We start from the raw sequence: 24,746 nt of genomic DNA, 5'->3' as shown, positions 1-24,746 counted from the left end.
CACTTCAGTTTCATCGCATTTCTTTTCTAGGTGTTTTAACTTGTGGGACTTTTTAAAGTGCAAAAGCCAAATCAACCTTGCATTCAACACCTAGTCCCAACCATACGTCCTCTTCTTCAACAGAGTGTCCCCACCCTCCATACTTGCACCCGTTCGACACAATTCCAAGCAACATCCTCTCGTACATTGCATCCATTTTACTGTATTTTCAAAGAATACCTCTTCGCTCTCTGCAACCTCCAGCCTCGTCCCTCCCCCTTCCTCTCCCCTTCTCCATGTCGATCCTTCCCACAAGCGGTCGCATCACATGGGATCACTATGATTTGGTCGTCATGAACTTTTCAGTCCAGTGAAGAATATAAAGCTTGGGATATAGTGCTCTAGAATATAAGTGGCGGCGGAAGGAAGTCAAAGGAGATGCTTCCCTGAGAGTCCAAGAATTTACAGAAAAGTTTAAAGTCTGAGCTCCATCAGATATGCACAAACAAGGGAAAAAGTAATGAATTTGTCGTACTCCGCATGATATATTCCTGTTAGCGGGATAGCCCTGCCCGTAGCTATACATAGCTGCCCAAGTCTTGACTGCACTCTCCTGCCTGCCCTACTCCCAATCCTAGCGGCTTTTCTTGCCTGACCCGGACGGCATTTCACGGTTGGCCGGATCTGTTTAGTTGCCTTAGGTAGACGCAATGCAACAGAGATCACCCGTGCTATGCAAATACACGTGCCTTCCAATTTGTCAGTGTTATGCATATTGTTGAGAGTCTTTGGTTAGAGACTTAAGGATATCCATTTGGGGAGACTGACTGTATCGGAGAGGTGCTCGTGAAGGCAAACGTAATTTCTCCTCTTTGTACTGCTCGTTACATCATATGCACTATTATTTGAGCTAATGGAATTGGATGATACTTAAAATGCGATCGGAGTAGTTTGCTGGACGCGTTCCGTTTTGATACGCGACATCTGCTAATGATCCCAACTGCGCACTTGCTTGCTTTTTTCTATAATAGCGGAAGACTGTTCATTATCAAACCATTCTTTTTTCCTATTCCAGGTTAGATAGATATATACTACGTAGTATGATCTTTTGAAATGACCGGAGAAGCAGAAGATTGGAGGCCTATTCCTGACGAGTTACAACAGGTTGTGCAACTTCTCCAGCATTCACAGTCACCAGACACGCAAACACAACGAAATGTCCAGGAAGTATATTTTCTTTCATAATTTTTTATTTCTTATTGTCCAGTTTTAAATTCCGACGTCATCATTCACAGTTGGTTTCAGCGTCTTGATCAACTCAACTTACATCCCGAATTTTGCTGTTATCTTGTATTCATTCTCAGTGAACTAAAAGATGAGCAGGTATTACAGTATTACTATTCAGTTTCAATTTCCTGCAAAATGCAAGTGGGTGTGTTTCACTTCTAATTTCTAGTGCAAGCTAGATGTGGAAACTTTGCATTTCGATGAAATGCTACACTTATTGGTAGTTTAAGCTATATGATTGATTTTTGAGGAATAATAACATCTCATTTATCATTCACCTTTCCTATTAAGTCATGTTCCACGTATTTATTACCAATAATTGCTTTAAATAAACCCTGTGCTAGAACAAACGCACTGACAAGTAAACATGCTTACAGGTAGCAAACCGTTCATTGGCGGGTTTGATATTGAAAAATTCAATAAGAATGTTGTGGGGACGTTTACCTGAACCTATACGACATTATGTTAAGAACAAGACGCTTCTAGCAATTTCGGACTGCCATCCATTAATACGTGCAACTGTGGGCATTATTATCACGACAATTGTTGTTCATGAGGGTATCGCTCAGTGGCCGGCCTTACTCCCCACATTGTGCAATATGCTAGACGGGTCTGATGAGAATTTACAAGAGGTTTTTTTTTCTAAATATCTATGTGACTTCTCAATTTGATTTGCGTTTTACTGTTATGTTTAACAAAACATATAAATTATGCAAATTTATAGGGTGCTATGGGTGCTATACAGAAAATTTGCGAGGACTCTGCAGATATGCTAGCACCTCAGGAACACTTGAGTACACTTATTCCAAAACTTTTGTGTTTCTTCAATTCTTCATCACCTAAATTGAGGTTAGTGATTTTTATTTTATTTGATTTATGAAAAAGTAATTATTTGTTTAATGATTTTGATTTGCAAGACACTGATATTTGCAGGGCATTGGCACTTAATTCGGTGAACTGTATTTTATTAGTTCAAACGGAGCCATTAAACAACATCATGGACGTATTTTTGCAACACTTATTTGCCTTAGCAAATGATACAGACACGGTAATTCTACCTTACTTCAACAAACTTGCAATTTAAATGTTGTAGGTGTGAGTATCGTGAGCTTATGCAAAAACAATGAGGTGGAAGTGTCGAACCTTATTGCTCATTTTATTGCATTATTTTGTTTGTCTTATTTCTTTGGTTTTTTATATTTGTCTTAGATAACGCCTTAGTAAAATAAATAAGCTGGACTCATTTCTTCAAAGAAAGAGTTACATAATTGATATTGATTTGTAATTCTAAGAAAAACGGCATATCTTTTTCTCTTCTTATAAACTATTCATTGTGTGTTGTCGTATTTATCCCTTGTTTTATGGTATTTTACTGATTTCTTTCAGGAGGTGCAAAAGCAGCTTTGCCGATCGTTAACATTGCTGCTTGATTCTCATCTCGATAAACTAGCATCTCAGTTAGGAAACATTGTAGAGTTTATGCTTCTGAGGACACAGGTAGAAGACTTGCTGCTTGTTGATAGTATTTGTTTATTCATCCGTTATTACGGAATTTAAAATTTTGCTGATTTTAAGGATCCGAATGAAGCAACTGCATTGGAAGCTTGTGAATTTTGGTTAGCATTAGCAGAAAATCCACAAGTGTGCAAAGAAGCTCTGTTGCCTCATCTCCCGAAATTGATACCAGTTCTGGTTAGATGTATGAGGTATTCTGATATGGATGTTGCTGTTTTGAAAGTAAGTTATGCTGTTGCATGACTTCTTGGAAAGTTGTTCTATATTAAGTCATTTTTTCTTTGTTCTGGAGGACTGCTTTATTGCTAGATTATTTGTACATAGTTTTTCAGGGTGATATTGATGAAGAGGATGGTGCAATACCCGATCGTCAGCAAGACATAAAGCCACGTTTCCATCGTGCTAAAACGCAAACACAAACTCAAAGGAAGTCTGACATTACTGCTGAAGGGGTGCTTGAGTTTTTTAATGAATTAATTGAGACTCAGTGCTGTTCGATTAGTTTTGGCAAGCAATGTGTACCCTCTATGGTTTAGATTTTTGCAGTATTCCATTTTTTCAGATGACAGTACTTAAATGTAATAAAAAAACATGAATTTTCAAGAGGGTTTTCAAATCACTGTGAATCGATGTAAAAGTTTTTTCGAAATTTTAGGAATCGATGGATGATGATGATGATGGAGATGACGACAGTTCGACTGAGTGGAATTTGCGTATGCTTTTCGATGCATTTTTTGTATGTGCCTGTTATTGACATATGTTTGTTCTCGTTATTATCAAGGATTATAATTTTGCAGGAAAATGTAGTGCTGCTTCCTTGGATGTACTTTCTAGCATATTTAATGATGACTTTTTACCAACTCTATTACCTATCTTGAAGGAAACCCTTTTCCATAATAATTGGCTGGTAAGTCATATTTTATTCATTTGTATTTTGCATCTCAAATTTCTGTTATGGGGCATGAAAAAATAACTGTAATTTCAGATAAAAGAAAGTGGCATATTAGCTTTGGGTGCTGTTGCGGAAGGCTGTATGTCAGGCATCACTCCACATTTACCAGAACTCGTACCGTTTTTAATCACATCTTTGCAGGACCGGAAGGTATTATGACCTCTGCCATATATTTTAATATCTTTCGGTGGAATGATTTTCTAATCATTAAGAATGTTATTAACTTCAGGCTCTTGTGAGGTCAATTACTTGTTGGACTTTGTCTCGATACTGTCACTATGTTGTTCAGCAAGATCACAATATGTATTTTAAGCAATTGTTGAAGGAGGTGGGTCAATCTTTAGTCAATAAAATACACAAAATCTAGAGGTATTAGGGTTAAGTAAAAAATTCAAATAATAATTGTTGCAGAAAGGCAAGGGATATACAAAAACTGACAGAAGTGATTATGAATATTTCTACACTGAGGGCCTATTTAAAAGACCAGTTTCATCCTTTGCAAGGATTGAAGGGAATCCATTTGTTGACCATTCTTCCTTTTTCTGTAGAAAACCAAACATGTTTTTTCATGGTCACGCTGAATTATGTCTTCCTGAACTAAGAATTTTTCACTGCTGCTAATGACGTATTCTTTATTTTTTGGCTGAAATTTACGTTGCTAAATTAATCTTCAGTTACTGGCTCGTATTCTGGATGGAAGTAAGCGAGTTCAAGAAGCTGCATGCTCTGCATTTGCAACTCTCGAAGAAGAAGCAAATTTGGAATTAGTTCCATACCTGCCCGAAATTCTTGCTACTCTAGTAGAAGCTTTCAGCAGATACCAGGTTTCTGTTTTATACCTAAATTTTACAGATTAGCATTGAGATGTTTAGAAAACCATTTGTTTTTTTTTTTTTTTTTCTATTTACAACATCATATACTTTATTTTCCTAAGACATCTTTTCATGATACTTAGTCGCATAATACTCACAATTGCAGCTTACGAATGTATATGAACGTTTTTTTAATAATATGGTTTATACCAGATTTCTGCTAGCAAATGTATATTATTACAATATGTATAATTTCTTCATTTTAGGTACCATGTGATTCTGAATTGCATTTCAGGCTAAAAATTTACTCATTCTATATGATGCAGTAGGTACATTAGCAGACAGTGTTGGTCCGAATTTGAATGAACCGCAGTACGTTGAGGTCTGTTTCGCGAATAGTTAATTGTGACACTTGTCTTTCTGAATCAGAATTCGTTATATCTTTTGAATGATCTGTCTTATTCAGACAATTATGAGGCCGTTGATGTCAAAATGGGCTGCTCTTGGCGACGATGACAAGGAACTGTTTCCCTTGTTAGAATGTTTATCTTCTGTTGCTACTGCTCTTCATGAGGCTTTCCTGCCATACTGCGAACCTGTTTTTCAAAGGTTTCTTCGTTTATTAATTTCATAGCGTTATTTTTAAATGAAACAATTTAATGTTTAGTAGGATTTGTTGTACATGATTCTCGCGACAAAATATTTTAAATATTTGACTTCTTTTTTGATCACGTTTTATGTTATTTCCACTTGTCTAACTTGATAATCACTTTATTTAAGATGTACGGCACTGATTGGACGCTGCTTACAGCAGTCGCAGCTTGCCATGGAGCGACCAGCAGAATATGACATGCCAGACAAAGATTTCCTTATTGTTGCATTGGATCTTCTCTCGGGACTTGCGGAAGGACTTGCCGAACATATTGATTCTCTTGTTGGACCGAGTCAAATTATTGCCCTCGTTTATCAGTGTTCTATGGTATTTACTGTTCAATATCGTGAATTTTCATTTTGGCCAAAATTTGTATTTGTTTGAAAATTTTCCAAACTTAGCTTTTTGATTTGAGCAGAACAGCAATAATTTCAGGATTCAAGTGCTGAAGTGCGGCAAAGTTCATTTGCTTTGCTTGGTGATTTATCCAAAGCTTGTTATCATTACCTGCAACCTCATATAAGTGGGCTTTTATAATATATTTAATATAGTAGGAACAAACTGTGTAGAATGGATTAAGTTTTAAAGCTAAATTGAGATTGTTTCGCTTAAGGATTACTTTGAATTATCAATGAAATAAAATATTGTAACGTTTTAGATATCTTTCTTCCTATTTTGGCGCAGAATTTGGATCCTGATTCAATATCCGTTTGTAATAATTCGATATGGGCAATTGGTGAAATAGCTATGAAGATGGGTGAGAGTATGCGTCCCCACGTTCTTGGATTATTGCCTGCTCTAATCATCGTAATGAATAGAGAGAAAGGACCGAAAACACTACTAGAAAATACTGGTACGAGATTTTTATTATTTAGTTCTGGAGATTGTTCGTTTCTTTGTTTTGAACTTCGTATTGGGAATTTTTTTTTTTCAATCTCTTTCTCTATGACTTTTCCATTTTTTATTTTCCTTAAAAGTCAAAATTTTTTTTATATATCTGCAATAACACTTGGTCGTTCAGCAATAACTCTTGGTCGTTTGGGCATTAGTTGTGCCAGTGAAGTAGCACCGTTCTTACCACAGTTCATTCGTCCGTGGTGTTTAGCGTTGCGGAATATACGCGACAATGACGAAAAAGAGAGCGCCTTTAGGGGTCTCTGTAACATGATTAATCTCAACCCTGCTGGAGTACTTGCGGTATTCTTTTCCTAGATATTTTACATTTTCTGTGACATGTTATAAGAAGTATCCTTACGAAATTTCGAAATCAAAGCCATTTTATTATTATTAATCGCTTATTCATCAGCATAGATTTTAATAATATATACCGAGATTTACTGAGATTTTATTGAAGCATTCATCAACTTCGCGATTTTTTCAGGAGTTCATATTTTTATGTGATGCTATTGCTTCTTGGAACAATCCGCAGCCTGAATTGAAAATGATGTTTTCAAGGGTAAGAATCGTTAATGTTTTCTTAGATATGTTTTTCTAAGTAGTACCGTTTTTACCACAGTTCATTCAGATTTTACACGGTTTTCGACAACAAGTTGGTGATTTGAATTGGACAGCATTTACGTCACAATTTCCTGCTCCGCTGAAGCAGCGATTAGCAAATCAATATGACGTTTAGTGATGTCATGGTAAATGTCAGTTCGGTTGGTGATTTGTGATATTCTTATGATAATCTGCACCAATCTTCGTTATTTTATGGCTTTTGGTCGGTTCCGCACAGTAATTTGCTGATTGTTTTCACTCTCCAATATTAAAATATTCAAACGACAATTTATGTTTTGAGTGAAAATTTGAATATTTCCTTTTTTATCTTATCATAATGTAAATATCTTGAACCAGATAACAGTACATGATGTCGCGGAATAGACCGATAATTGCACACTTTTTTGGAGATTCCTTGTTCTTATAATTCAGTCTACCGGCGATGTTTTTTCCGCAACAGCTGTATCTCCCTGTGGAACTTTCTCACAATGTGTAAGTTGTCTTTGTTTTTAACATACGCTCGGTGACCTTTTTCTTTTTATTTGTTTATTTTCTGGTTTGCTTTGATGGGTTATTCTTTCCATTTTTTTTTTTTTTTTTCGTTTCCTGTTATGATTTATTTCAGTTCAGACTTTGTTTTTTTGTCAGATTTATTGTTTCGTTTGCTTTTTTTTTTTCGACGCTCTTATTGTTTTATTTTTCTTTCGATGTTTTCAGTTTGTCTACAAACACAGCTTTCTGTTTGGTGCTCTTATGTATAACGCTAAGGCAGTAGAAAATTTACAAATTGTTAGATGTTGATAGAATTTGAAGAATATTAGAATTTTCCAAGAATATTATATTTGAGGCGTTTTTTTCTTTTCAATATTCCTTCATGGTAATAATGGAAGGGAATACTGTAGTACATATAGCAAAATATCTACTATAAATATGATATTTTACTTTGGGTAGTAATAACTTCTATTTACTCCCATTTAGTTATGTTTTTATTCGAAGTTATAAATTACATTACTAATTCTTTCATAATATAACAACATAACTTATTGAACCCAATAGTATTCGTCTTACAAAAATTTTTGGTAGATTATATGGGAGGATACTGTTTGCATGAATATGGGTTTATTGTTTCATATTTTTCCTGCATAATTTATACATGTTAATTGTTATATGATTTACCCTACATAGTTGTATTATATTTGAATATATATTCCTGCAGTGAATCGTAGTTTTATGATATTTTATGCATAAGACATTACAAGATATTTATATCATCACTGAAGTAAGCAAAATTTTCGAACAAATAATGAACTTTGAATACATTTATAGGAATTATTATACAAAAACAAGTAAGTCCTTAACTTTGTCACGGGAATGCGCAAAAACTATCAGTAAAGAAGAGCCTATACAAGGGAGTGTGTGTTGGTTTTCAAATTTTATTTGTTTTGAAATTTTATTTGTTCGGATCTAGGTGTTTGTCGTTTTTTATTATTTTATACACATCCTGTCGTTTTTTATTCTTTGTTTTTGTTTTGTCCTTCAATGTGTTTCCCTACCTAAATTACGTGTATTAGTTCTTATGAGCCTCGTTTATCCATTATTTTTGGAGTTCTAGTTATAGCATCGTTTTCATATCTAGATGTCGACTCTTTTTTGTTTCCTTTGTTCTTACCACTGGTTCGAAAAGCTTTTGTTTCCACATTTCGTCGTATTAACTGGAAGCTGTATTGAGTACGGGTTCCAAGGACTGGCTCAGAAATGAAGCTCGAAAGAAGAGCAGTTGAGAGAGAGAGCATCATCGAAAAATCAAACTTCAATAAACTCAAATTTTTTCTATTTGTTATTAGGGATATGCTGCCTGATCGCTCATATTTTGTATTTGGGAATCACAGTTTCATCTGCAATATTAAGGAATCAGTCAAGTCGATATAGCCTGCTCTCCTTCTGCGTTTCACTTAGTTTATTTCATCTTTTTCGTTTATCTGCCGTTTTGAGGATTAAAGTGTTTTTTTAAAAAGTAGTGAAATACAAAGTAATTAAGATTTCTTGGTTTCATAGACGACATACTTAGCTTGTAGTGTTAATTTTGTGTAAGAGCAACACATATATAATGATTTCCTAAATATTTGTGGCATTTCTATTTCAGGAGTTGAGTTATGCTAATATGTTTACGGATAAATTAATGCTTCATAAATGACATATGAATGATATTTTTAAATATAAGTGTCATGCAAACGTGGGGAGCTTGGTTTTGAACATTTCTTCATAGAATCTCTAACCCCTTAATCTATTTGACATATTCAGGAAATGAGGTATCGGGACGTTGGTTTTGAAGATTATTTGGCAGAAATAGTTATTTCTAGAGTTGTTTGTCCCATTTCTCGTTGTCTTTCATTTATTTTTGCAATTATTTGTTTAACTATGTTTATTATATTTGATAAATGTTTCAAGATCTTTTTTTTGTGAATTTGCTGAACTTCACTTTGATAGTCGTCAAAGTCTCTTTATGTGATTTTTATTATGCCCTGTGGTAGTTATCGTTGGTACTGGTATATCTTAAATTCCTATATTTTTTATTTTTAGTGGACTAAAATTTTCAATTTAATGTCGAGGATTGTGAATTAGTAAGAGACACCGTGAATTTCTTTTGTAGAGGTTTCATTTAGACGATAGAGTTGATTTTTTAAACTCTTCTTGCGTTTGTAACAAATATGTGTGATCGCATCAGCAGAGATCCGATTGAAGTATGTACAAATATCTATGAGGAGTGCTCTGTCATGTTTAACATATTCGGCAATTCGATATGTTTTCGTCACTTTATGGGTTTGGGTTAAGTTCCAGGATGGTTGTGGAAGAATCAGATGCAACGTTTTCTCGACAGGCATTCTACAATAGGATTTATCGTCAGCGTTTCTCTCCAGATGGTAAGGAATCCATGAGGGTGGTGATATTTTGGACGCATTTTAACGTAGAATTCTTTAATAATTTTTATTAATCGAAAATTTTATAGTGGCATTTTAGAGCGACAAAGAAATGGACGATAATAAGGAGACTCCATTAAAGATATTTTTTATAGTAGGGACAGTCATGTAAGTTGCAGTTCATTTTTTCTGCTAATTTATTTCTGAATTTCCTGTACATAGGCATACGTAACTTAGCAAGAACTACGGAGTGTCTAGTGTTATCGTCTTAAATGATAATGTTCCTTAAGTAGTAATGGATGTTGCAAATAAAGAATTAAATCAATGCTCTGCTAAACAAAGTTTATTTCAGGTAATTGGTTAGTGGTTACAGATTCGCTCGCTTATCTATATCTTTTCGAACTTCGTAAGGCTCTTAATTTGAATGCTTCCAACAATGAACGACGATTCAAGTATCGGCTAAAATTGGATGAACCAGTTTTTGCTTTGAGCACTGTTCAGTCAAGATTAGTTTGTGGTAATTCAGTAGGTCAATTAGCTGTTTATAATTGGGATGATATTATCCACTCTCATACTTCCGATTATTGCGATCCGTTATATAAATTTAATGATTTTCCTACAAAATTGTCTGTTGCTCCACCATACGAAATAAATACGCTAGCTTGCATCGATAACAGCTCTGTATTATATGCTGGAGCTGGAGATAACGCAATTCGTTTGATGGAAATCGAACGTCCGGATAAAGTTTGTTTCGCTCTTTTATATTTTAGCTATACTTCCTTCTGGATTTATTGTTTGATTTAGATTTCAGCAGTGTGCCAGACAAGATTATGATGATAGCCATTAGTAAGTGATGTTATTTATTACGAAGTTTTACCACGTTCGTTGTATACTTTGCAATTTTGCTCGCTGGTTAGCTAGTGGCAATAATTTCTACAGAATAGTTTATATTTTTTGCAACTTTTTCCAAGTTTTTCAATTTCAGATCATTTCGACATTCTTTGGACATAGTGAATATATAAATGAATTAGCGGTTCAATCAGAACATGTGTTTTTGAGCTCATCTGAAGATGGTTCTGTTCGCCTTTGGGATGTTCGTTCTAAGGATATCCATATTTTCAATGTAGCTTCAGAAGGAAAGCTCAAACGAAGTAGTTTTGGTCGTGGAGTTTGTGCTTTGGATGTTGAAGAAGATTTCATGGTACATTTATAAGGATTATTCATAATTTAAAGCATTTTTTCTCTTTTCTTTTTGTTTTTCTTTTGTTGGTTTCCAAAAAAAGTATAATGATTGTTCTGATTTAAGAACAGTAAGAAAATCTTAGACGACCAATGTACTGTTGTATATTGTATATAAATGAATTAGCTTTGGTGTTACGTATGTCTAAAAAAATAGATAGCAATAAGTTCTAATCATGGTTGATTTTGACATAGTTCTATGTTTGACAGATAACATGAAAAGTTATAGAAATAAATGAAAGCAAATAAGTTTTACGGCGAATGATGTTCAAAATATTCAGTGCTGGGAATTAGAGAGCATTTAATGGAATTATTTGGGTGGATTAGAATATAAGCATCAACTGGACATATATATGTGTATTTTAATATCTAGGCTTATTGCATTTGATGCGGAAAGTTATTAAATTCCGTAAGTTTTACTTCAACATCTTTAAATTGGAAATGAAAATATGTCTTCAGGTTTGTGGCGGCGATGTGGAACCCTCTATTTGGCACATTGGTTCGAGGTCATTAGCCTCAGCTTTAATTTGTGAACATGCTCCTCTAATGAGATACACAGTAGCAAAAATGAATGGCGATCGGATTTTAATAGGAGGAACTTGTCCAAATTTGGTGCAAGTTAGTAATATTAATTAAATGGTGAAAAAAATAGTTTTTTTATAAACTGAAAAAAGAAAACTGAAGCGAAGGACAGTTATAATGCTAATATGTATAACGAATTTGGCTAATTAAGATTGGTGGACTTTCTAGTATTCTACCAGAATCTCTCGTTGCTGTTGGAAGTTACAAGCCTTCTTTTCTATTCTTTACATAATAAAGCTTACTAATTAAATTTCCTATGCTTTTCTAGAGATGTTTGTACCGTCATCATATTTGTTTAGTGTTTTTTTTTTTTTTTTTTTTTGCAGTTTGATTACTCGGGCCGGCGTTTGACATCAGTGAAGACATCACTTCGGAACATTTATTCCATAGAGACGAATTCAGTAGGTGCAAATGCAATGACAACAGTTGCTGGTGATTCACTTCTGATCGATGTTTTCTTGAATCTTGGCTATGTTTCTTTTAGTTTCTCTACTACTTCAATGTAGTCCGCCAATTCACAGCTGTATATTCTCAGAATGTTCTTTCCACATATTTTCATCTGGATGAAAAATATAGAATCTCTATGCACTTCTATAACAAAGATGTTTTTAGTTTTAGTCAGTTAGTAAAACTTGGAGAAAATTATCCTTCATCACTGTTATACTTACGAATAGTAGGAAACAATAAATCTCTGTTTCATAATTTTTTTTTCAATTAAAGCAAATCTTCGAAAAATGGGACGTACAAAATGTTTCCTTCTTTGATGGCTTCGAATTCAATCAATGAATTTGCTAGTAATAAGAATAAAATCAATGCTTCATTTTCTTATGAAGTTAGACTTCAACTTTTTTAGCGGTGTTTTGTGAAAGTTGAAAGTAAATAAATTTGATACAGGATAGATATGCTTGGATGAGAGTTTCGCGTCTACCGATATAGTGTCAAAACTATTAAACATCCAAATACTCCGTCATATCCGATGAAAATTATTTTTTTTTATGTGACGCTGTTTTTCTTAGCTAACTCAAGCTATTTCTTTTTATTAACTCAAGTTATGTTCCTTTTAAGCCTGAGACATCTTCTAAATCGAAAATAACTTACTGAAGCGATCTTAGTTTGTTTCCTTTTAATTTATTTTTGGGAAATTGAAATCTTGCTCTTATTTGTAAACAAAAAAACTCTTCATGCAATATTATTCTGTATAAAAAACCGGTACTTAACAATAATTTGATTACAGTTAATAAATTTGAATTACCCATTTTGAAATCAGTAGACTAACACATGAAAGCCATCCTCCAATTATTGAGGCTTGGAATTAATTTGTTTAAGGGGTTTTTTCTGTGAAAGGTTCGCGTGAAAGTTTTTCTTTTCTGGTCATGATGCGCTCTACTAATCGATTTCCCCTACTTTCTCGACAAGTGTAAGAATCTAAAATATTTATAGAATGCTGTTGATATCTCCAGTTTGGTGCTTGCTAGTTTTGTAAATTGATGCAGTTATTCTGCTCGTTTTCATTTTCATCGCATTAAAAAGTAGGAGAAACCAGTGCTGCGGAATGTATCCTTTCGTTATCCTTTCGTAATGAAAGGGTTTAGAGGTTCTCTTCATTGATTTAAATGTTGTATAAAATATTATTGGTTAGGTTAAGCTTGCATCCTGCATTTGCAGCCATTCGCTCAAAATTTTATTTAATAGGTAAAAATTATCATTTGCTTTATTGTGGGATTATTATAGCGCATCGTAATTAGCAAAAAAATCGCTGAATTAATGGTCATAGGAATTAAGAGTATTAAATACATAAGTGCATTTAACCGGCGAGTGATTTCAGTTGGATTTCGAAGAAGATCTCTTTCTTTTCCACAGCACCAGTGGATGTCTGAAATTACTGTGTTTTATAGTACATATAGAATTCGTAAGCATCCGTGAATGCTTATGAATTCTATATGAACTTAATATAATATAATATAAAATATAATATAATATATATAAAATATATATATATATATAAAATATATTAAAAATAAGCCAGCATGTAAGGGAAGAATATATAAGGAAGATCGCATGCCTGTTCCTACTCATAAAATTGGTTTTCATTTGCGTTTTTTCTAACAGAAGTAATGAATCACCTAACTCAATGTTTTCCTAATGATTCTGCTATTTCAGTTTCACGCAATGTTCCTAATTATAGTCATACTACATATATTTTAGGTCAAAGAGTTACTTATTTCCTTCCGTATTCCATTTGTTGTTTAAAATTTTTATTTTTGAATTAGCAAATATATGCTTTAGGTAAGTTCTTTTGTTTCAAATCCTTATAGCTTCTGGTGCCTATTGTATTTGGTACTTTTCTTTTTAGTCTAATCACAGTACCTTTTTTGAGGCAGTAAGCGATCACAGAAATCTCTGCTGAGTATTCTAAATTGTTCTCTTAAAAAATTCAGCCATTCTTAGAGTTAGTTACCAACTTAAATTTTCCTTTAAATTTTAGATTTTAACTTAACGGATTTTGTACCACAGCTGTAAATTTCCTAGCTGGTCGGAAATACTTCAGAAATGGCTGAATATACTGCTGCCATTTAACTCAGATTGTTATGCTATGCTTAGTGAAGCTGTAGCCAAGAGCATCCTGTTCGTGAAATAAGTCTTCATTATGGAATTTATTTGGGTACTAAAAAGGTTTGGCAGTCTTATGCACTATTTATCTTTCATTCATTTCTTATTTTACTTTCCTAGGTCTGATTGCTTTTTTTTAAAAAAAAAAAAAAACGATAAGAAATCGCTAATATTTAATGTTCATTCTTATTATTTATGGTCTGAATTTAATATTAAGGTAATAGAGCATTCAAATTTTTTTTTGTTTCTCTGCCTAGAAAAGAAATTAAATTACTTCATTGAAAATTAAGTTTCAATTACTTCATTCAAAACTAAATTTCATCTAAAATTTTTTCTCAGTGCAATTTTTCAATTTATACTCCCCTTTTCTGCATGGTTCCAGTTTATGTCATACAATTTCCATTGAAAGATGTTCTTACACATTAGACTATTCAGAGATATTTAAACAATTTTAAATTTTGATACAGTCTTGAAGAAAAATATCAGTATAAACGATACAAAATGATGTTGAAATGTTACATGAAAAATGAGGCAAAAGTGGCATATTAGCGAAAAAGATTATCACCTTTTGGAGTTGAAAATCTGCATAATTAAATTTTAGAATAACTAACAAAAGTAAGGAAGCTCCAGTATTCTCAACGAGAAACATGTTAGATAATGCAAATTCTTTGTCTTGCTTATTTAATCTGGAAACTGGCAACAATTGATTATTAAATAATTAATTGACACTTATTTGTAACTTGAAGATAGCTTTTCTCATCAACAGAGTTAGGGTCCTTATTAATTTTTTTCTTAACAAAAGAGAACCATTTGATAAAATGTCACTACTGTAAAATAATGACAATTATGCAGAAATCATAACTATAGAAAAAGGATTAAAAGAAGCTTATGGTATGATGAAATTTCATTTCGTATTTTTGTAAGTTTACAAGGCAACTGTGGTATATAATTCAAGTTTAGTTTTGGAGACAAAATGAAGCGAGATAAAGTACGATTAATTAAACAAATTATTCGTCTAAAATTTTTTTATTTCGAGTTTTGCTTTCAAAATAATTTTAAATCAAAAAGAATATGTCCACTGTATAAGTTTATCATTTGTGACATCTTCGAATTATTGAAAAAAAACTGAGCTGCAAAACTATCATCTGTTTCTTTTTTTTCAAAGAAATTTAGAACTATAATGCTCTGAGTGACGTTAACATCGAAACAAATCAATGCAGTAAATAAAAAAATTCGAGCATTATTACATTTCATAAAATTACACTTATGTTTTCCAATTTGTCAGCTTCTGCAGAGATATTTCCTTTTTCTTTGAACAAGTTTTATTTTTTTTTAAAGCGACGCATCATGTCACGTGGGCGGATGCGATGTTCAGTACTTCCTGATGAAAGTGGCAGTAAAATTACGGACAAAAAAACTCGACAAGGCCGTTTAATTACACAAGAACAAATCGTTGGTCGAAAATTCATTCGAAAATCTAAAGTTAGACACTTCTTAAGCTAACACTTATTGAATGAGCTTCTTATTATACCCATCAAGACGATGAAGTGAATTGCAGGCGATAACAACGATAATACCAGCAAAGTTAAATGTGCAAGAAGAGTGGATGCAGGCTGCAGTTCAGCTGGGGGTACGGGGAATACGGAAGGAATTTGTGAACAAAATTAAAAACTACATTCCTGAAAATGTTACAACGGAAGCATGGCATCTGGAACAAAACTTTGACAAAAATAGGTTTCCAGCGTTCTTTAATAAGATAACAAAGATTTGAAATAGCATTCTAAACATTCATTCTACACAGTATTACCATGCAATCTAAACTTTAGAGTTTCATAATCAAGTAAATGAACTAAAAGTTCATTGTGCAATGTGTTACAATTATTTTTGTCTTCCTTGAATATCCTAATCAACTTGAATTGTTTGGTTCAAATATTGTAGATTCGAAGATATTAAACTGGGAGATAAAACAAGAGTTAAGTTAAAAAATGCGCCTAATAGTAAGTTTGCTATGAACTAAAATTTAAAAAATTTTTCCCATAATCTTAATTTCAGGCCATCTTTGAAACGTAGGATGATCTAAAAAACAAATAAGTATTCACTTTATTGAATTTACTGCGAACTTATCAAAAAAAAAAAAAAAAAAAAAAAAAGAAAGAAAGAAAGAAAAAGAAAAAACGTTTCACATTAATCATTATTCGTTATAAGTAGAATAAAAATTGTAAAATTACATTTGAGATGACGATTATATTCATGCATCGTATGTTACTATATCAAGCGACTTGACATATATATGTGCTCAAGGACCGTTGCTGAATACTATCCAGGATTTCTGGATAATGGCTATACAGGAAGAAACAAATGTATTCTCATTTCATTATTTTGACACTTCGCTTTTTAAGTTAATGATATCATATATAAATTTAGTCACTAATTTATCTTTATTTCTTTTATATAATATTTGAATTATCTTGCCAAAACCATAATACGAGCTTTGAATACGGAAAAAAAGGAAATTTTTCAGGTGATTTTACAACTATGTCAGCAAAAAGAAAATGACCGTGAACAGTGTTCGGACTACTTACCGAATGAGACAGCTGGATGGAAAGAATACGGAGCTGTTCGAGTTCGTATCACGGAACCAACTTCTGGTATTGTTACGCTTAAAAAAGTAACTCGGACAAAAATAGAAGCTTCATATTCTGATAAAATACAAAAGGTTTGGACTACAAAAGGTTTGGACTATATTTTTCGACTTATCAAAATCTGAAAGATCACGAAACAATGTGAACAAAATTATGTGCATTTTGTTAGAATTCATTCCCTCATTTAAATTTATGCCTTTTGATTTCGATCATCACTTTCTTTATGATTCGTTGAATCGACAATTAAGCAGCGGAAATTTTCCTGTTTAATAGAGAACAGTTGCGATGAGTTTGTTGATTATCAGGTATTTTTTGTCATTAGCGCTAATAACACAGAAGCACACGGAAGATAATAGTTTTTTAAATCAAAAGTTTTTGACAAATTAATTTTGATAGGTAGTGCACATTGCTTATGCAGGATGGCCAGATCACTTTGTTCCTGATTCGGCCTCCACTTGTCGCGAAATCTATAGTATGTTGCATAAATACTACGGGAGAAAACCAATAATCGTCCATTGCAGTGCTGGCATTGGAAGGTTCTATTAAATTTTTAAATCACATTATGACTATTTTAAGAATTTTTCATTTTATATAAAAAGCGAGGTTGTGAATATCAATCAAAAAAAAGTGTCATATTTGAGGACCGGAACTTTTGTTGCTGTTGAATTGGCGATGGCAAAACTACGCAACAATGAAACTTGTATTGTTGTAGATGTAACCAAAAAGCTGCGGGAACAACGCTTGCATGCAGTACAAAATGATCTGGTAAACTAATCCTCTCTTACACTTGTTAATAATTCATTTGAATAATTAAGTTCATTTATATATATGAATTTAATTATTAAAAGAAAAATAAATTATATGTATATATGAAAAAATTTATATTACCCAAGTTAAACTTGGTCAATAGTTTAACGAATTTATTTACAGCAATACCTCTTCATTTACCGTATGATGGTTGAATTACTAATTGAAGAAGGATTGTTATCTAGAGATCAATATGCAATAGATTTCCTCAAGGATTACGACAGTCTTATTACACGTAAAAAAAAAGAACGAATATTAAAGGACGATTAATTTAATTTGACACGCATATCCATCTCTTTCAATAAATATTACAAATAAAATTTGTTCCACTTAAATTCCTGAATTTGTTTCTGTAAATCGAAACCGATCTCCGTGTTTTTTTTTTTTTTTTTTAACAAAATATTTAAAATTGCATTTCAAAGTATAAGTGAAAGTACAAAGAATGCAGACCTAACCTCAACGTTACTTGCTATATATTTCCTGCAATAAATAACTTCAAAATTTGCAGTCAGATCTATAACTGTAAAGTAAGCGTACGCTGGTTTTATTTACATATTTGTGTTATCTTTGATAAATTAGCATAATTCTTGTTTTAGCATTTAAAAAGCTGCTGAGTTAAGAACTTTTTTTTTAGAGTTAAGAGTTAAGAATTTTTTTAACCATTTCCTCGTTTTTGACAGAAGAAATTGTCATATACGTCTGATCACAACTTGCCTGTTCCAGTTCCACTTCATTAGTTCTGACTAATTTCATGATAACACAACAAATATTACTGCACGGTTCAGTAGGATGCATTTTCACATAGATGCCATCCAGCATGTCGTAAAAAGTCCGATTTTGAGTCATCATTTCATAATTTCTATTGATCATGAAGCCCACTCGAATAGCATCATGTTGTCCTGTGTATAATGTATAATAAAATTGTGTGTTATCTTTTTCACCAAATCCATTATCAAAATATTTCATTTAGCTTAGATAAGGAATGACGATAGTCATTTTAATTGAATCATAAACTTTTTAACAGAGTTATCATAGTCTCCTAATAGACTTCCAGTACGAGTTATTACATTTCTTACCACAGCATTATATCTCTGTCCTCTTTTGTCCATTCATCACAAAATGAAGCACTGTAGGTAGATGCTTAGTTTTTGCTATTTTATTATGTCTCGAGATGTAATCAAATGTGTTTATTTTCACAAAAATTATGAATTGAGAGAATATATAAAGAATTGTAATTTATAGTCTTTTTTTTTAATTTTTTATTTGGAAGCATATTTAATTATTCAGAAGTTAGATATAATATTAAAAAATGAGCCTGGAATAGCCAAACTAAACTGTTAGACTAACTTCATGACTTCAATACTTCAATAGAATTTCTCACCATCCTCATCAAATTAATATGGGTTTAAAATCTGATCATAAATTGAAGCCCGGTCCTTAAACCAGTATCAGTACAAAAAAGCTCTTGCAAAATGTTTTAACAGACTTTACTGTTGCACTTTTCTGCTTCTATAAGACTGCAGGATTTCAAGAAAGTTTTATACGCATGAAAATGAAAATGGCATTGGCATATAATTGAATGAAGTGAGTGATGATTTGAAATTACAGATGAAAGAATGGTTTTAAAGTAAAAAAAAAAATTTTTTAAAGAGCTTTGAAATAACATCGGATTTGTTAGTGTTACAAATGTCATTGCCACCAGTGGTACTTGATTTGCTCACGAATTATTCTCTTCAAAATTATTGCTACTGGTTTTCTTTAAACAAAAAAAAAAAAAAAATCAAAAAGTTGAATTTCCGAAAACAGCAAAAGTTTAAATTTTCATCTCAAAGCATTGAAGTTTTTAATAAAATATTGTACTTTATTCATTTCGAAGTGAAAAGATTTTTATACAATAAGAGGAAAGCTATTTTCTTGATAAATTTTTTATATTTGTCTTCTTTTTCCTTCTTTTCAATATTTTGGAATAAAAAACTCTGTCAAAGACAATTTTTTATTAGCAAAACTGTAGCATGAAACTGTTTTATGCGATTAGTTATGTTGTTCCTCATTCGATGTTCGACTTCTTTCAAAATGCATTATTTAAAAAGCTGAAGATTAGCCGGCGATTAGATAAAGCAAAGAAAACTAAGAAATTATTAAATTTACAGTGTCTTAAAAATAGTTACTCCCAATATTGGTTCAAATTAGTCTGGTAGAAACACTAATTTCCTATTTCCAAAGTCAATTACTTTTAATTCGAGTCATAATTTTTAAGAAAATGTTCCTAATAAGTTCAAGAATATGTAAATTTCAGTATAACTTGTTACAGATTTGTATAAAATGATGCGTAAAATCCACTTCTAATATAATTTTGAGAATGAATGGTTGCTATGAGATAATTTTACTATTTCAAATAATTACTGAACAAATTGTGGAACTAAGTGCAAAAAATATTAGAATTGGTACTGTAAATGGAATAGAAGTCATTAAGGATGATACTGAATTAGAGCATCCTGCTGAAAATGAAAATATCGGTTTGGTTTCCCTAGCAAAATCTAGCAGAAAGCATGAACGACCAGAGGAATGGACATGGAGATGCGGTGATGACCAGTCATATTATTTTGAGCCACTTAACGAGTGCTACCTTATTAGTCTCCCTCAGTTCTTGAACATAGATCCAGATCGTAAGATTGCATACGGTGGAACACGTAACGAATACATGTTTAACTGCTGGCAACAATATCAAGGCAAACTGCTTGATATTGGTTCGTTATGCCCCATAAATCTTGAGACTTTGAAAGAAAAAGTAATCATTTATTTCTTATTTGGAAATAATTTGATAGGACCTTTTCTATCATATTTATGTATTTCTTGTTAAATGTAACCTCATAAAGCACTACCTTGTTTAATTTTTTATCAGGATCTAAACAGTCGATTCATTTCAATTTACACTAATTTGATTTTATAGTAATAAATCATAAAAAAATATAATAATAAAAGAATGCATAAACATAAATAGAAAAGGTCTTATCAAATTGTTTTAGAAATTATCATAGCATTCAGTGATTATATTTTATAAACAATTCCAACCCTCAGCTCCCAACCTTGAAATTATTTCCTCCTTCTTCTTTGATTCTGAAGTCATTTTTAAATGAATTCTTAGACAAACAAATATGTAGTGAATACTGAAAACAGGTCTGGATCACATTGCTGAGAAAATGAACTTTGTAAAAGAGATGATAAAAAATTTTAATCATCGATCGTTTAATCGACAAGCAATCCAAGTTGGCTTTATGATAAGTCGAGAATATGAACTGATCTCGCAGAACGGTAAGCATTATGACGTGCTAGACAAAACTGACCTGAAATATCCAAACCGAGAAGAAGACACTTTCTGCTCCGGTGTTTGCTGTGTCGTATTTTTCGCAGACACACGAGCAACATCCGACGTGAAAATGGTGTATACGAGTTGTGATAATCGTACACGAGCACTGAGTTATATTTGTGAAGCTCCCGCACTTATATAAACATTTCATTAAATGGAAAGATTAATTGATGTTTAAGCTAATTTCTCAGCCATCCTTAATATAAAGTTCATGTCTTTCGAATATGTCCAATTGCAATTTAAATAACTAATTTTCTATTTATATATCTGTTTACATCCTTATAATTATCTTTACTTCCCAAAAGCAGATGGTTGAATTAAGCAATTTTAGTGCTAATAAAACTTTTACTGTGCCTCAGCCCAAATTTCAGAGTAAATTTCTGATTAAATCTTAATCAAAGCATAGTCACAAGTTTTTATTATTATTGATAAGACTTCATATTACTAATGAAAGAAATTAAAAAATTTGCAAAGTACTGAAGTATTTAGTGATATTCACTACTAATTTATTTTCCATGTTAAACAGCTGCTATTTTCCACATTCGTCTAATCATCCAGTATTTATACTTTTTGCTTAAAATTAAGTGCATGTCATTTAGCATGGTTCAGTAGGACGCATTCACGTAGCATTTTCTTTTCTCTTTGATGTCTTCAATCTCTCTCAAGATTTTATATTGCTAATGAAAAATAAAAGAAGAGTTGCTGAATTTATTCTTTGAAAGTAGCACTTTTTTAAAACATTTGAAAAACTCAACACAAGGCGTTAACATGTATGTTAGATCTGTGTATATCATATCAGTTACACATTCTAGTGATATAGTTTAAACATCATAAATAGTGAATAAGATCGAGAGAAAAGGCCGATTGAATGAAGGTAGCTGCTGAGTTAAGAACTTTTTTTTTAGAGTTAAGAGTTAAGAATTTTTTTAACCATTTCCTCGTTTTTGACAGAAGAAATTGTCATATACGTCTGATCACAACTTGCCTGTTCCAGTTCCACTTCATTAGTTCTGACTAATTTCATGATAACACAACAAATATTACTGCACGGTTCAGTAGGATGCATTTTCACATAGATGCCATCCAGCATGTCGTAAAAAGTCCGATTTTGAGTCATCATTTCATAATTTCTATTGATCATGAAGCCCACTCGAATAGCATCATGTTGTCCTGTGTATAATGTATAATAAAATTGTGTGTTATCTTTTTCACCAAATCCATTTTCTCTTTTATGGCCACTTCCTTAACATCAAGCAACTTCTCATGATAGAGCTCCCAGCAATTATGCACTCGTACCGTAAGCTAATTCACTTCTATCACCGTCGTAATTAGCATTTAAATTACTGTAGGGAATCTGATAAATACGATAGCATTCATCTAAGGATGGAAATTAATACGAATATGCATCACTACAATGTTCAATAATTTTATTTCGGTGCTTAGCATCAATTGAAATTGTAACCTCACGTTTCTGATAGTTTTTCAAAAATTCCATTTCTTCTAAAGTTCTTTTCTTCTGCTCACTTTTCCTCAATGATTTCATAGCAGTAATGTATGTATTTAGTAAAAGTATATTCTTTCTCGTTGATAACCATGAATTCTGTTAGTATTTCTATCCAGCGACGCATTCTTGATAAGACCGCAAATCGGCGCTCTTCCAAAAAGCCCTAAATCAATCGTTGTTCTTTTGTCAAGAAAAAGTAAACCTGCCAGCATCTGCTGATATATTAACACTGTTGCAAAACTTGTTATTTCTTTTCTCATTTATGTAACTTCTTTAATATATATACAAAATTAGCCTATCTGAAATGTTTTGTCAATGAAAGGTTAGGATAAAGTTTATTATTTTTTTTTTATTTTTATTATAAATTTTTTTTATAATTATTTTTTTATTTTTGGGTTAAAAGAAATGTAAGAATAGAATTAACATATGTAAACATCTGTCTGATTATTTTCCCAATATATTTTTGAAGATTCAAAAACAACAAGTCAGAAATCTAAAGTTGGTCTTTGCATATGCCCTTTTTTTGTAATAATTAGCAAGTTTGGTGAATATTAGGTTAAAATTTTTTTAAGCTAATAGAAATAAGTTGGAAACAGATAACAATATTATGATCTTCTATAAACGGTTTCATTCTTAATTTGATTTCGATTTAACTTTTCCACAGTATAATTCCAATGGTACACTTTTACTTTTCAGAACTTGCTGTTGTGGTAGATACTTAGCAAAACAAGGACGTTCTTTTAAAATTATGTCAAAATTACATAATTTATTACTACAGCAACATCGATCGCCACCATGTAGTGTCCTGAAATAAAAAGCGTTGTTAAGATATAGATAGATTAACATCACTGATAACAAACATGCGCAATTAATGAAGATTATGCACTATAATCTTATTCCTTTAGTTTATGAATTAATGAAGGTGAAAATAAAATATTAAAATAAAATAGTCGTCATTTCCTCATTAAATCAAAAGCAAGGTAATCTTACTATGCGTCATTTACTCATTAAATCAACTGACTGCACATTTTTCTATACTACACATCGGTTTCTAGTGACTGGTTGACAATTCTGAGACAATATAATAATATGCTAACGCTTGACATCCATTACTGAATGTGTAATCGGATTCATAGATACAAGCAAATGAATTATCACATTGTCCATTAAACCAAGTGTAGTAAGCAAGACGATAAAACTGTAAATTAATATATTTCCTATAGCACTGCATAATATCTACACAATGATATTTTTTATATTATATCGAAATTTAGCATTCTAATCATGAAGTTCAAGGAACTAAAATGTTCGCTAATGAGAAGACAAATATTCGAATTCATATTGGAATATTTGTCTTCTCATTAATAATGTTTTGAATTAAAATTTTTACTTTCATAACCTAATTTATATTTCAGGATAGGACAATAAAAAACAAAGCGGAGTTCTAATATTAGACTTATTCAATTGGATTTTCATGATTTTAGTTTCTTCACTTACTTTACCTCTGTAGATGAATTTTGCTTAAATTAATTTTTTTTTTTCTTACGAACTTCCACAAAACAATGATTTACTCCTTGATTACACGAAACAGTAGTGAGAGGCTCTGTGAGCTGGAATGATCCGTTTTCTCTGAATTCTCCGAAAAATCTGCAATGATTTAGTATTTCAGATATTACCCAATTATTTTTTGCATAAAAATTATTTTATGCAAAAAGTTAGCATGACCGATGAGGAGATAGCAAAGAATACCGATAATCATCGCATAGATTCTTCAAAATCAAGTGTAAGAATGCAATTTATTATGCCAGTCAATTTACACCGTCATACTATGCTTGTAACTCTACTAATGTCTCTCAACAATTCTAGTAATGTTAAGAAACCTACGAATAGCAAGTTGAATTGAATCCGATGTCAGTACTTGTCACTCCTTTTCTACCTTTTGTTTTGTTGCATTTCGAATTATGGCATACTGCAGCAATAAAAAAGAAATATTTGAATAACAACCACATTGACTTCATTGATAGTTTAAATGAAAAAATGAAGAAATACTCAGAACTTAAATATATTTCGCAACTTATTTCGCTGCTTCATTATTCGTTATATGCGCAATATTTAAAGTTGTTTACTATATTTAGATAAAGGTAGTGGAATATTTAGTGAAATGTATTCATAAATGTGACCTCATCAAGGCCATTGTAAATGCATTGACATAGAGAGACAAACAGTTTTAGGATCAGCTATGTTTATAATAAATTTTTTCTATTCATTGTTTTAATATTTTAAAATATTTTTATTTTTTACATAAAGTCAGTGCACAAATTGTAGAAATCTTATTCATCCTTTCAGTTCAGTAAAGTTTTATCTTCAGTTTTATCTAAATAGC

At 31.9% G+C, this 24,746-nt stretch overlaps 5 protein-coding genes across 5 annotated transcripts; 4 read left to right on the top strand and 1 right to left on the bottom strand.

Annotated features, from left to right (window-relative positions):
* Window positions 1-1,092: 1,092 nt before the first annotated feature.
* On the top strand, window positions 1,093-6,830 carry Bma-imb-2 (Uncharacterized protein; the record flags this gene model as incomplete). Its single annotated transcript, XM_043078826.1, has 21 exons — window positions 1,093-1,206; window positions 1,285-1,362; window positions 1,644-1,898; window positions 1,991-2,115; window positions 2,200-2,314; window positions 2,653-2,763; window positions 2,842-3,003; window positions 3,114-3,233; window positions 3,437-3,494; window positions 3,579-3,688; window positions 3,767-3,883; window positions 3,963-4,061; window positions 4,408-4,557; window positions 4,841-4,927; window positions 5,012-5,154; window positions 5,326-5,524; window positions 5,633-5,720; window positions 5,856-6,050; window positions 6,219-6,394; window positions 6,579-6,653; window positions 6,723-6,830. 21 exons carry the CDS (start codon window positions 1,093-1,095, stop codon window positions 6,828-6,830), a joined length of 2,685 nt encoding a protein of 894 aa, XP_042934760.1.
* Window positions 6,831-9,533: 2,703 nt separating this feature from the next.
* Window positions 9,534-11,939, top strand: Bm10097 (Uncharacterized protein; the record flags this gene model as incomplete). Its single annotated transcript, XM_001900263.2, has 5 exons — window positions 9,534-9,615; window positions 9,965-10,356; window positions 10,598-10,813; window positions 11,311-11,469; window positions 11,760-11,939. The coding sequence occupies 5 exons, from the start codon at window positions 9,534-9,536 to the stop codon at window positions 11,937-11,939; spliced, it is 1,029 nt and encodes a 342-aa protein (XP_001900298.2).
* Window positions 11,940-15,390: 3,451 nt separating this feature from the next.
* Bm10098 (Uncharacterized protein) lies at window positions 15,391-17,762 on the top strand (the record flags this gene model as incomplete). Its single annotated transcript, XM_001900264.1, has 8 exons — window positions 15,391-15,525; window positions 15,602-15,777; window positions 15,982-16,040; window positions 16,279-16,403; window positions 16,565-16,759; window positions 17,082-17,221; window positions 17,327-17,450; window positions 17,616-17,762. 8 exons carry the CDS (start codon window positions 15,391-15,393, stop codon window positions 17,760-17,762), a joined length of 1,101 nt encoding a protein of 366 aa, XP_001900299.1.
* A 2,089-nt stretch (window positions 17,763-19,851) lies between these two features.
* On the top strand, window positions 19,852-21,001 carry Bm10099 (Uncharacterized protein; the record flags this gene model as incomplete). The annotated part of the gene is made up of 2 exons (XM_001900266.2): window positions 19,852-20,239; window positions 20,670-21,001. 2 exons carry the CDS (start codon window positions 19,852-19,854, stop codon window positions 20,999-21,001), a joined length of 720 nt encoding a protein of 239 aa, XP_001900301.2.
* Window positions 21,002-22,419: 1,418 nt separating this feature from the next.
* On the bottom strand, window positions 22,420-24,381 carry Bm1363 (Uncharacterized protein; the record flags this gene model as incomplete). The annotated part of the gene is made up of 5 exons (XM_043078825.1): window positions 22,420-22,526; window positions 23,053-23,168; window positions 23,461-23,561; window positions 23,914-24,010; window positions 24,248-24,381. 5 exons carry the CDS (start codon window positions 24,379-24,381, stop codon window positions 22,420-22,422), a joined length of 555 nt encoding a protein of 184 aa, XP_042934759.1.
* Window positions 24,382-24,746: the final 365 nt, after the last annotated feature.

Source organism: Brugia malayi (assembly GCF_000002995.4).
Source record: "Brugia malayi strain FR3 genome assembly, contig: Bm_v4_Chr2_contig_001, whole genome shotgun sequence".
In the NCBI taxonomy this organism is placed as follows: domain Eukaryota; kingdom Metazoa; phylum Nematoda; class Chromadorea; order Rhabditida; family Onchocercidae; genus Brugia; species Brugia malayi.
The sequence above is the reverse complement of the archived record's forward strand: the minus strand, read 5'-3'. Positions and strand labels throughout refer to the sequence as shown.